The sequence below is a fragment of the Anolis sagrei genome, chromosome 8 (genome assembly GCF_037176765.1).
Source record: "Anolis sagrei isolate rAnoSag1 chromosome 8, rAnoSag1.mat, whole genome shotgun sequence".
In the NCBI taxonomy this organism is placed as follows: domain Eukaryota; kingdom Metazoa; phylum Chordata; class Lepidosauria; order Squamata; family Dactyloidae; genus Anolis; species Anolis sagrei.
This window is the reverse complement of record NC_090028.1, coordinates 25,719,191-25,733,192: the sequence shown is the minus strand read 5'-3', so window position 1 is coordinate 25,733,192 and position 14,002 is coordinate 25,719,191. Positions and strand designations below refer to the sequence as shown.

At 43.0% G+C, this 14,002-nt stretch overlaps 1 protein-coding gene across 1 annotated transcript in view; it reads left to right on the top strand.

The window, feature by feature from the left end:
* The window catches only part of SLC7A5 (solute carrier family 7 member 5), an 84,254-nt gene that overhangs the window by 25,069 nt on the left and 45,183 nt on the right, over nt 1-14,002 (top strand). The window contains exon 2 of the mRNA XM_060787801.2: nt 9,005-9,130. Coding sequence (XP_060643784.2) covers nt 9,005-9,130 — 126 coding nt within the window. The remainder of the gene's footprint in view (nt 1-9,004; nt 9,131-14,002) is intronic.

Sequence of the window (14,002 nt, the reverse complement as noted above, 5' to 3'; positions counted from 1 at the left end):
AAACACCTGAAGGACCCATGCCTGGCCTACAGTGTAAATCCATGTCTTGTTGACATGCTGGATATACACTGTCATATCAACTACTTCCAGAATGCAGCTCAACCACATTGAACTGGATTATAGGGCCGTGTAGACAGATACAATCCAGTTCGATGCAGGTAATCCACATATAGGGCCATGTAGATCCAGCATTGTTAGCATGCTGTGGGTTGATGGTGCAACCCACAGATCGTTGCCCATTGGACATTCCCTTGCTTCTGCTTCTGATTTCCGACCCGCCTTTTGTGTTTGCATTTCGTTCGCAGCTTCTTCAGAAGGGTGTTGATGCCTATGAAACGGAAAGCAATAGGAGCGGACAGCATTTGCAGAATTTGGATCAGCTTTGCAAGAAATGGGAGTCAGCATGTGGTTTTCTGTATTACACCATAAGGCGGGAGGGGAGGTATTGGAATGGATATATTTCTCAACCTGGGGGTCGTAACCCCTGTGGGGGGTCACAAGGGCTCAAAGACCATAAAAAAAACGGTATTTTCTGTTAGTCATGGGGATTGTGTGTGGGAAGTTTGGCCCAATTCTATCATTGATTGGGTTCAGAATGCTCTTTGATTGTAGGTGAACTATATATCTCAGCAACTACAACTCCCAAATGTCAAGGTCTATTTCCCCCAATCTCCACCAGTGTTCACATTTGGTCATATTCAGTATTTGTGCCAAGTTTGGTCCAGATCCATCATTGTTTGAGTCCACAGTGCTCTCTGGATGTAGGTGAACTACAACTCCAAAACTCAATGTCAATGTCCACCAAAGTCTTCCAGTATTTTCTGCTGGTCACGGGAGTTCTGTGTGCCAAGTGTGGTTCAATTCCATCGTTGGTGGAGTTCATAATTCTCTTTGCTTGTAGGTGAACTATGAATCCCAGCAACTGCAAGTTACAAATGACAAAATCAATCATCCAACCCCACCAATATTCAAAGTCGCCCTGATTCCCCCCTCGGGGGTTGAGAAGGGCGGGGTGGAAGTACACGAAATAAATAAATAAATAAATAAATAAATATTGGGTATTTGTTCCAAATTTGGTCCAGTGAATGGAAATACATCCTGCATATCAGATGTTTACATGACGATTCATAAAAATAATGTTATGCTTGGGGGTCACCACGACATGAGGAACTGTATTCAGGGGTCATGGCATTAGGAAGGTTGAGACACAGTGGGATGGATGGATGGATGGATGGATGGATGGATGAATGGATGGATAGATAGATAGATAGATAAGGGTAGGATGGGATGGAATAAAGTTAGGAGCAAGTGCCATTGCACAAACATTTGGGACAGGGTCATAAGGTGCATCTACGCTGTAGAATGAATGCAATTTGGTCCCACTTGAACTGCCATGGCTCAATGCTATGGAATCCTGGGATTTGTCGTTTTCAAGCTCTTTAGCCCGCTCTGTCCAAGAGAGCTGGTTCCTCAACAAACTACAACTACCAAAATCCCATGGCATTAAGCCGAGGCATTTCAAGTGGGGTCAAACCACATTCATTCCTCAGCGTAGAGGCACTCATTAAAACAGCAGACGACTTGGGCTCGATTTGACCCTGCCACTTAAGACCGTTTAATAAGGCAACTCTATTTCCGTCGGGATAAAATTGACCTGCGCGCAGGGTTCTCTCCCTGTAATCTGACTTGTGTTCGGGAGAACTGTTTTGCATGTTGCATCAGCACTTTCAAGCGTGAAGCTTTGAGCACGCGTTTGCTGCAAAGCAGAACTTCCTTGGGAGGTTTGTCTTCTCCGAGCCTCGTCTCAAGATCTGCCGTTTTCAAATTAGAGAGGACAAGATTCTTGATTAGAAAGCTCTGCAAGCTTTGCATTTTGCAAACAAGCTATTATCCCATGGAAGTACTTATTTCTCGTGTCAGAAGCAAATTGAAAATATAGTTATGATGTATTTTTTTAAAAAAACACACAAACCAAGTTGAAAACTTGGCATGATGGGAAATGTCCTTTGAGGCGAAGCTGGCCACTTGGAGTGCCTCTGGTGTCGCTGTGAGAAGCTCCTCCATTGTGCATGTGCCAGGTTGCATTTTAGTCAGTGGTTTGTAGTTTGCTCTTCTCCACACTCGCATGTCGTGGACTCTGCTTTGTGGCCCCATTTCTTAAGATTGGCTCTGCATCTCGTGGTGCCAAAGCACAGTCTGTTCAGCGCCTTCCAAGTCGCCCAGTCTTCTGTTTGCCCAGGGAGGGAGTCTCCCATCTGGTCTCAGCCACTGATTGAGGTATTGGGTTTTAGCCTGCCACTTTTGGACTCTCGCTTGCTGAAGTGTTTCTGCGAGTATCTCTGTAGATCTGTTTCTTGTTTTAAGGTGTTGGCATGCTGGTTGACATCCGAACAGAGGATGGGCCAGAGATGTCACTGCCTTGGTCCTTTCATCACTGCCTGCTACTTCCCGACGGATGTCAGGTGGTGCAATACTGGCTAAACAGTATAATTTCTCCAGCGGTGTATGGCGTAGACATCCTACCATATTGCGGCATGTCTCATTAAGAGCCACATCCACTTTTTTAACGTGGTGAGATGTGTTCCACACTGCATATTCTGCAGTGGAGTAGCAAAGTGCAAGGGCAGATGCCTTCATTGTCTGTGGTTATGATCCCCAGGTTGTGCCAGTCAGCTTTCATATTATGTTATTTCTAGCACCCAGTTTTTGCTTCATAATCAAGCAGTGCTTCTTGTAAGCCAGAGCATGGTCCAGAGTGACTCCCTGGTGTTTTGGTGTGCTGCAATGTTCCAGTGGCATTCCTTCCCAGGTCTTCCTCAGAGCTTGAGATGCTTGCCTGTTCTTAAGATGCAAAGCATACATCTGCATTTTAGATGGATTAGGGATCACCTGCTTTTCCCTGTAATAGGCAGTAAGGGCACCTAAAGCTTTGGAGAGCTTCAACCATTTCAAAGCTCCCTGCTTGAGCAGTGATGGCGTGATCGTCAACATAGATGAAACTCTCTGCCCCTTCTGGCAGTGGCTGGTCATTTGTGTAAATGTTAGACATGGATGAGCAAGCACTCTCCTGGGGGAGTAAAATCAATGGATTTGCCCTGTGCTTCCATCCTTGCAGTGTCTCTTTTAGGAGAGGAACGTGGGACATCTATCTATCTTCTATACACATAATAAAAGTGGAAAATGTGTATGAGTGTATGTGGCAGAGGTGTCCACGTACACAGACAGCCTCCCACCTCCACAAACAGGCTATAGTTCCAAGTTCTGAGAAACCTCCAAAGCTCTCCCTCCACTGACATTGCAGGTTATAGCAAGTGCCATGAACATGTCGCCCTAACACTATGGCCCATCAACCAAGGAATGCTTTCATTCGGGGAGAATTTTATCCTAGATTTCACATATTTCCTTCACCATAGGCAGGCATCCCAGGGTTCCTTGTGAAATTTGCATAACCCCACCCACTTCCTCTCTCAGCCCTTTCGTATGGCACACAGCAAACACAGAGGAATTGATCAGCAACCGAACAGACTGGAGGGGTTTGGGGGACTGACTCAACAGGATGGAAGTTGTAGTTCACCCTGCATCAAAGCAGAGCACTCTGACCCCTTTCGATAATGGACCTGGTCCACATTTGGCACATAGAAACCCTATGACCAGGTTTGGGGGGAACGGACTTTCATTTATCGGAGTAGTAGTTTGCCTACATCCAGAGAGCACTGTGAAACAAACGAACGATGGATCTTGACCAAGCTTGACACGGATGATGGGTCATGCAGTACCTTCACTCACTTCCACCGACCACTGTGACCGTTAAACATTACCAAACTGATAATTACCAATTTTTTCAAAACAAACAAACAATGCCTTTCTCACCATCGGGTCCTCAAGTTAGTATATTACTGTTATTATTATTATTATTAATAATAATAATATTCGCCAATACATCACACAGTCCTAGACACTTGGGAAGTGTCCGACATGTGATCCAATACAACAGCCAGCAGAGTGTCTGCTGTGGACTCATCTTGTTGTGTTTCAAATAATAACAATAATATATTAATAATATATTATATTATATTTTAATGTATTTTTATATTATTGTTGTGTTTTTGCTTATGCTTTGATTTTATTGCTGTAATATGTTGTCTGGGCTTGGCCCCATGTAAGCCACTCCGAGTCGCCAGTGGGGAGATGTTGGCGGGGTATAAATAAAGTTTATTATTATTATTATTATTATTATTATTATTATTATTATGAATGTATATATATTTATACCCTGCTTTATCTCTCCTTCAGGAGACGCAAAGTGGCTTAACATAGAAGCATCAACATACAGTTTAAAATATACAAATATGCAAACAATATACTATAATATACTATATTATATTATAGTATATTATATTATAGTGTATTCATGTTTTATAGCATTGGCCAAGTGTCAGGTGCAGGCCATTTCTTTCTCCACCATAATCCCATTTGAAACAGAAAAGCTCTATCTAAAAAGAGCATGCACATAGGATCCTGACACCAGGAGCTCCCTTTCTCCCCTATTCTGTTGTTGTTTTCCCCCCAAATCTCTGTGAATTATCCTCACATTCAAAACCATAATTCATATCCAAATTGCAGGGTGCTGGGTTCATCTGAGGACATTTTTGCACTGCAGAGGAAGGAGCTGCCAAAGCCTCCGCTCTGTATTCCCTGCCAAGAAAACTCTAGGAAATTCATAGGGTCTCTATCAGTCGACAGGCAGAATGAAAACATATATATAGCAACAACAACAACAAACTTTATTTATATTCCGTCCCATCAGCCCATGGGGACTCAGGGCGGCTTACAACATAAAAAGGCAAACATTCAATGCTGCACCAATACTATTATTATTATTACTAGCTGTCCCCTGCCACACGTTGCTGTGGCCCACTCTGGTGATCTGGAAAATGAAGTAATGGTTTCTAATCTATGCAATTTCTTTCTGCTTGTGGGTAAACAGTATTTCTTGTGGTTTCTTTGTCAGTGGTGATGTGGAGAGTGTCTGGTTGCATACTCTGGAACATGCAACATATCGTTGTCCTTCTTTAGGGGCCCCTTTCAAATCTATGATATTATATCTCTGTGTGTGAATCATATAGATCTATCTCTATCTATGGCTGGATGGCTCTTTGTCAGGAGGGCTTTGGTTAGATTTTCTTGCCTTGGTGAAGAGAGTTGGACTGGATGGTCCTAAGTATTTTCTGTTGGTCATGGGGGTTCTGTGTGGGAAATTTGCCCCAATTCTGTCATTTGTGGGGTTCAGAATGCTCTTTGATTGTAGGTGAACTATAAATCCCAGTAACTACAACTCCCAAATGTCGAGGTCTATTTCCCCCCACACTCCATCTGTGTTATTATTTGGGCATATGGAATATTCGTGCCAAGTTTGGTCCAGATCCATCATTGTTTGAGTCCACAGTGCTCTCTGGATGTAGGTGAACTACAACTCCCAAACTCAAGGTGAATGCCCACTAAACCCTTCTAGTGTTTTCTGTTGGTCATGGTTATCTTGTGTGTCACCTTTGGTTCAATTCCATAATTGGTGGAGTTCGGAATGATCTTTGATTGTAGGTGAACTATAAATCCCAAGAACTACAACTCCCAAATGACAAAAAAAAATTGAGTGAAGGACATACATTGGGTTGTTAGGTGTATGCCATCCAAATTTGGTGTCAATTCGCCCACTGGTTTTTGAGTTCTGTTAATCCTACAAACGAACATTACATTTTTATTTATATAGATTTAATACACTTTTCCTATGTTTTTATAATAGAACCGATTAGGAAATGACATTTAAAAACCAGGAACAAAAACTGTGTTACATCGTGTTATCGAAGCATAATAATGCACATGACCTGCTTTGAACTGGATTAGATGCATCAACACTGCCATATAATGCAGTTCAAAGCAGATAATCTGGATTTTATATGGCAGTGTCCATCTAGCCTGAGTTTCCAAGTGAGAATTCGAACCCAGTGTGCAAACAATGCTTCACTCCAAAATCCGGGTCCCAACTTTCTCAGTCCGGCTCAGTGTGCAATGGTGATGTTTACTTGCTCATCTATCTGCTTAATGCAGGGAGACTTCTGAAGCATCTGCTGCCTCTTTTGCCCCCGCCTCCTGCATAATCGGGCACGGCGTTGTATGCAAAGGATTAGCGAGAGCAACGCATGGATGATGCAATGGCCCTTCCTTATTGCTCCGCCAGCCAGCCAGCCAGCCGTTGAGCCTTTTGCCACCCAAAGGAGGAAGTTGAATCACTCTCGTATTCATTCATTCACTCTTCATTGCGGGGGTGAGAGGAGGGGAAAACCTGAGCAACCTTCCAGACATCAGTTGTGTGTTTCGTTAGCCATCGACATTCATACACAGAATTGCATCAGAAACCGGAAAGACGGCTTTGAAACCTTTCTTAAAAGAGCAAAGAAAATACGATCCGGCACACCGAATGATGCAACGTCTCCATGTTTCAAAGCCTAGAGAGCTGGGGTGCAGTTACACTATAGAACCGATGCAATTTGGCACCAATTAATTTAACTGCTGTTTTATTGTGTTGTCGAAGGCTTTCATGGCTTTCACTCGGTTGTTGTGAGTTTTCCGGGTTGTCTGGCCATGTTCCAGAAGCATTCCCTCCTGACGTTTCACCTGCATCTGTGGCAGGCATCCATAGGTCTGCTGTGCTCTCTCATTTTCCTTCTACACTGCAGAGACACAGATATTATTATTATTATTATTATTATTATTTGCTGGGATTTATAGTTCACCTACAATCAAAGAACATTCTGGACCCCACCAACGATGGAATTGAACCAAAATTGGCACACAGTTCTTCCATGACCAACAGAAAATACTGGAAGGGTTTGGTGGGCAGTGTCCTTTGCTTTTGGAGTTGTAGTTCACCTACATCCAGAGATCACTGTGGCCACAAACAATGATGGATCTGGACCAAACTCTACACCAATACTCAATATGCCCAAATGTGCCCAACAGTAGTCTTATTCACAAAAGTCCCTTCCCATAAACGTATAACAGAGTAACTTATTAGCAGCAAGCGTGATCCAACACAAAGTCCCTTCCCATAAATGTATAGCAGAGTAACTTCTTAGCAGCAAGTGTGATCCAACACAAAGTCCCTTCCCATAAACTTATAGCAGAGTAACTTCTTAGCAGCAAGCGTGATCCAACACAAAGTCCCTTCCCATAAATGTATAGCAGAATAACTTATTAGCAGCAAGCGTGATCCAGCACCAGTAGCCAAAAGTGGTAAAGAGAACAAAAACACAGAGACCAGTGTTATTTCTTCCATAGAAGGCTTTCCTTTGTAGTAAAATTATATGGTTGCACTATTTACAAAAAAAGTTTCCTTTTCCAAAGTTCTAACTTTACTCTGGAGCTTCACACAGTAGCTTTACATACAGCATCCTTCACACTGGAGCTTCACACTGGAGGCCTTCTCATACTGAGGCCTACCAACACTGAGGCCTATGTCACACTGAAGTCTTTCTCCCACTGAGGCCTTCTCCCACTGAGGGCTCTCTCAGACTGACACCTCTCAAAGTCCCTTCCCGTAAACTTATAGCAGAGTAACTTCTTAGCAGCAAGCATGATCCAGCACAAAGTCCCTTCCCATAAACATATAGCAGAGTAACTTCTTAGCAGCAAGCGTGATCCAGCACCAGTAGCCAAAAGTGATAAAGAGAACAAAAACACACAGACCAATGTTATTTCTTCCATAGAAGGCTTTCCTTTGTAGTAAAATAATATAGTTGCACTATTTACAAAAAAAGTTTCCTTTTCTAAAGTTCAAACTTTACTCTGGAGCTTCACACAGTAGCTTTACATACAGCATCCTTCACACCGGAGGCCTTCTCATACTGAGGCCTATCAACACTGAGGCCTATCTCACACTGAGGCCTTCTCCCACTGAGGGCTCTCTCAGACTGACGCCTCTCACACTGAGGTGAACTAACACTTAGGCCTACTAAGCTACAGGCACACTGAAGTCTTTCTCCCACTGAGGCCTTCTCCCACTGAAGGTTCTCTCAGACTGATACCTCCCACGCTGAGGCGAACTAACACTACGGCCTACTTCACACTAAGGCCTACTAAGCTACAGGCACACTGAAGTCTTTCTCCCACTGAGGGCTCTCTCAGACTGATGCCTCTCACACTGAGGTGAACAACACTAAAATACCTAGTTGATTTTTAATATTTCTAACAGTACATACATATTTCCACTTTTATTAGTGATATAGATATAGATTATTGCAGTTTGCTGAAGCACCAACACTATTATTTAGCAGAGAAGACTATTTTAAAGACCTTCTAAAAAAACCCTACAAATCCTATGATCCCATAGCATTGATTGAGCCATATGAGTTCACTGTTGATATCATCTCAGGCCCCTTCCACACAACTATATAAAATCCACATTAAACTGGATTATATAGCAGTGTGGACTCCGATAAACCAGTTCAGAGCAGATACTGTGGGTTATCTGTCTTGATATTCTGGGTTATATGGCTGTGTGGAAAGGCCCTAAGGTTGCTGTATTTGGTTTTGGTTGCAATCGGTCTCGCCCTAGGGTTGGATTGCAACTCCCAGCAGCCAATAGCTGTCACAGGATGATGGGAGATGAAACCCAAAGCCCGATTCTCACAAGTGAAAAGTTTGTTAGTTTTTTTTCCTGTTTAGATCCTGCAACACAACTCGGTCTGAAGTTAGCCACAGAATTGCAATGGTGGACCCAAGGGGTCGAATGTGTTGATAGTCAAATCTGCAAAAATCAAAACTACATATATTGGAGGGTCAACTGTTTAGTGTACATTAAGGCTGGCATCACTTGAGAGCCTCATATATGCAAATAGAGAGCCTTCAGACCTGGGCTTAAATACGATATATGGATGGGAATGACTGCAAAGCATCGAATTTGGGGAATAACTGATGTATTCTCTCTTTGTTTATATTTCCTTTCCAGTCTTGCTGACGGCCGTCAATTGCTACAGCGTCAAAGCAGCAACCCGGGTCCAAGATGCTTTTGCAGCCGCCAAACTCCTGGCCTTGACCTTGATCATCATCCTGGGCTTCGTGCAGCTGGGAACGCGTGAGTCTGCCCCTCTTTTCCTGCGTTTCCAAATGAAATCGTTGCAAAATTAGTTCCAAAAGACCATTAGGGCCATGACTAAAAGTGCCAGGCTGTTATAAGACTTTCACTTTGTTTCTACTGGATCTAAACGTCCAAAAGGATAGTGTATTTTTATCCCTAACAGCCCTGCAAAGTAATAATAATAATAATAATAATAATAATAATAATAATAATCTTTGGGTTGTTGTAGGTTTTGTCGGGCTGTATGGCCATGGTCTAGAGGCATTCTCTCCTGACGTTTTGCCTGCATCTATGGCAAGCATCCCTCACTATCTCTGAGGATGCTTGCCATAGATGCAGGCGAAACGTCAGGAGAGAATGTCTCTAGACCATGGCCATACAGCCCAAAAAAACCTACAACAACCCAGTGAATCCGGCCATGAAAGCCTTCGACAATAATAAACTTTATTTCTATCCCGCCACCATCTCCCCGATGGGGACTCGGAGCGGCTTAAATGGGGCCAAGCCCGGACAACATAATACAGCAATAAAATCAAAACATATACAACAGACAACATTATCAAAATGACATTAATAATAATAATAAAATAATAGTAATAATAATAAAATAAAATAAAAATTCCAATAGACACAATCACGATAGAGATAACAATGGGCGGGCCACATATTCCAAATAAAAATAAACAATTAACAGACTATGATGAGATAAAATAGGAGCAGGACGTTTAAATGGAGTGGGTTGGCCAAAGGAGGGAGCGGTCAGAGATGATTGAAGGTGCTTTGTAGCTGAATCCAGATTTGAACTGAGGTCTCGGGGTGCTTCTATACTGTAGAACGAATGCAGTTCGGCACCGCTTTTAACTGACATGGCCCAATGCTATCAATTCCTGGGAGTTGTAGTTTCACGAGGACTTTAAGTGCAAACTACAACTCCTATGGCAGTTCATACTATATCAATGTAATGTACCTTCAAATTCGGTATTTTGGTATATTTTATTTTAATATTATTTTAATTTTTTTAAAATACTTTCAGGTACACTTTCACATAAGAGAATATTGTGGAATGAATATTTTGTAAATTACAGTAGCTACAATTTCCCATTTCCTCCCTTTATGTTGACGTTTGGTACACCCTGTATTTAGTCCCCCTTGTGATCTTTAACACACCAACTCTAAACCAATTTCCATTGCAATCCTACTGGATGTGCTCTGGGGGGTCCCTTTTGACTGCAGTTTTCTGGTTCAGCTTATCTCCAGCCAGATTATTAACTGGTGCAAATTACAGAGAGCGGTCAACCCTCCTGTTTAAGGAGCTCCACGGGCTGCCGTTTATTTTCCGGGCCCAATTCAAGGTGCAGGTCTTGACCTACAAAGCCCTGTATGGTTTGGCCTACATGCGCGACCACATTTCTATCTACGAACCCACACGACCTCTTCGATCTTCCAGAGAGGCCCTTCTCTCACTCCCGCCTGCATCGAAAGTGCGACTTGTTGGGACAAGGGAGAGGGCCTTCTCTGTGGTGGCCCCCCGGCTCTGGTATTCATTCCCCAGAGACATTAGGCAAGCCCCCATGCTGGCAATCTTCAGGAGGAACCTGAAAACCTGGTTATTCCAACGTGCCTTCAGTGATTGAATGTAAGATACTCCCTAACCAAACTTTGCATAAAATGACCTCAGAAGCACTTTATTTTATGGTTCGTGCAATTAAGTCCTTCCTCATCCCCGGATGCCCTCCCTGATATGTTACATTGTCCTATCTCCCAGTGTTTTAAAATTTTATCTTTGAATTGGCCCTATCCAGTGTGACCATTTGTGTTTTAATGTTTGATTTTATATTGCTGTGTCGTTTATTTATATTGGTTTTGCATCTTATGTATTTTATTTTTTTATTTTCTGCTATTCTTTTGTGTTATATTGTGTTTACTGTATTGTTGGGTGTGGCCTCATGTAAGCCACACCGAGTCCCCCTGGGAGAGATGGAGCAGGGTATAAATAAAGTTTTATTATTATTACTATTATTATTATTGGGTTGTTGTAGGTTTTTTCGGGCTATATGGCCATGGTCTAGAAGCATTCTCTCCTGACGTTTCGCCTGCATCTATGGTAAGCATCCTCAGAGGTAGTGAGGTCTGTTGGAACTAGGCAGAAGGGATTTATATATCTGTGGAATGACCAGGGTGAGACAAAGGACTCTTCTCTGCTGGAGCTAGGTGTGAATGTTTCAGCTAACCACCTTGATTAGCATACAATGGCCTGACTGTGCCTGGGGCAAACGTTTCTTGAGAGGTGCCCGAAAAAATAGCCCGAAAAAAACCTACAACAACCCAGTGATTCCGGCCATGAAAGCCTTCGACAATACATTATTATTATTTATCTCAGCTTATTTCCTCCATTTGCACCAGAGCATATTGCAAGTAAGGCATGAGGATGGACTAGATGGCCTCTGGGGGTCCCTTTCGACTCTTCCGTTCAGTGGTTCAGTTCATCTCATTAACCACTTTCCAACTTCTATCCTTTCTTCCATTTGCACCTGACGATATTGCAAACAAGACAGAGCGGTGGATTACATGGCCTCAGGAGGTCCTTTTGCAGTTCACAGGTTCAGCTTTTCACTCTCAACCTTTGCAACCCATCCAGTCTTCCATTACATTTGCAAGTAAGGCAGGGTGGTGGACTAGATGGCCTCTGGAGATCCCCTTTGATTGCTGTTCTTTGGTTCAGCTCATCTCATTGAAGCCTTTCCAGTTTCCATTTTTTCTTCCATTTGCACCTGATGATACCGTCAGCAAGGCAGGGTGTTTGTGTGTGTTTGTGTGTGTGTGGGGGGGGGGGCTAGATAATAATAATAATAATAATGACAACAACAACAACTTTATTTTTACCCCGCCACCATCTCCCCAAGGGGACTCGGGGCGGCTTACATGAGGCCAAGCCCAACAATACAGCAATACAAATATACAACATAGGAATACAACAGTAAAATATAAGGGGGGGTAGGGGGGCTAGATGATAATAATAATAATAATAATAATCATCATCATCATCATCATCATCATCTTTATTTTTACCCCACCACCATCTCCCCAAGGGGACTCGGGGCGGCTTACTTGAGGCCAAGCCCAACAATACAGCAATACAAATATACAACATAGGAATAAAACAGTAAAATAAAGAAAAAAATAAAATACAAGAAACAATATAAATAAGCACAACAAACAATATAAAATTGCAATAATTGAACACAAAAAAGAGAAAGAAAAAAATTGATCATAGTGGGCAGGGCCGGTTGCAAAGATTAAAATTTTAAAAACACTGGGTGAGAGAGCAATGTAGTTATCTGAATAGGGGATCCGGGGGATGAAAATAGGAATTAATTGCACTAGTAGGTAAATAAAGTGCTTCTGAGGGCATTTTTGCAGGGCTTGGTCAGGTCAGGGATTATTGTTCATTCAGTCATTGAAAGCACACTGGAACAACCAAGTTTTCAAGCTCTTCCTAAATACTGCCAGGGTGGGAGCTTGCCTAATTTCTCTAGGGAGCGAGTTCCAGAGCCGAGGGGCCACCACAGAGAAGGCCCTCTCCCTCATCACCACAAGTTGCACTTGCGATGAGGGTGGGAGCAAAAGAAGGGCCTCTCTGGAAGATCAAAGGGATCGTGTAGGTTTGTAAAAGGAAATGCGGTCATGAAGGTAGGCAAGTCCCAAATCGTTCAGAGCTTTGTAGGTAAGAACCTAAACCTTGAATTGGGACTGGAAAATAAACAGGGGGGTCGTCCGCTCCCTGTAATTCGCACCAGTTAGTAGTCTGGCTGCCATGGGTTAGGTGGCCTCTGGGGGTTGGACTGGAAGGCTTCTGGCATTCCTTCTAACTGCAGTTCACTGGTTCAGCTCATCTCCTTGAACCCTTTCAACTCCTCATTTCTTCCATTTGCACCTAAGCATATTGTAAGCAAGGCATCAAGATGGACTAGATCAGTGGTTCTCAACCTGTGGGTCCCTGGGTGTTTTGGCCTACAACTCCCAGAAATCCTAACAGCTGGTAAACTGGTTGGGATTTCTGGGAGTTGTAGGCCAAAAACATCTGGGGACCCTACGTTGAAAACCACTGGACTAGATGGTCTCTGGGGATCCCTTTTGACTTTGCCATTCAGTGGTTCGGCTGATCTCTCTGAGCCCTTTCCAACCGGACCTTGTTTGCAGCTGAGCCGACCGCTCATTCATCGGGGATCTGGCAGCGCTGCTGTTGCGGCCTTTCCTGGGTCGTGTCATTTGTGTGTCTTTTCGCCCAGGGAGGGCTTGGTGTGAAATAACATGCCTGAGTGTGAGCATTGGCGCATGTGCATCATTAGCAAGGAGCATGCGCCCTCTCCTGTCCTCTTGGAATCCTCCTCTTTGCAAGGCAATATTGCAGAGAATAAAAACTTACACAAGGGACTCCACATCCCAGGATCCCTCAACTATCTTGGGAGAATGGGAGTTGTAGTCCTCCCTCAAAAGTAACTTTTCCTAGCTGTGCGCAGGACTGCTTCTTAGTGGTATTTTATTGCTGGACTATCATCGATCTTTTGGGAGATTTTGTTTTTCACTGCAAGGGTGATAACTCTGTATTATTATTATTATTATTATTATTATTATTATTATTATTCTCTTGATTGAGATGCAAAGTGGCTCTCATCATTAAAAAACAATGCCGATCCTCTAGGAAACTGTTCATTACATATATAGGTCTGCATTTGTTTTGTTTTCCATGCTGACTTTGCCTCTTCAAAGGGGGTTATGATTTTATGATTAAGATAAATAAGGTAGATTTGCTTTTTTTCCGTCTTGCAAGCTATCTTTGCATCTTCTTGGATACTTTCAATTGCAGTA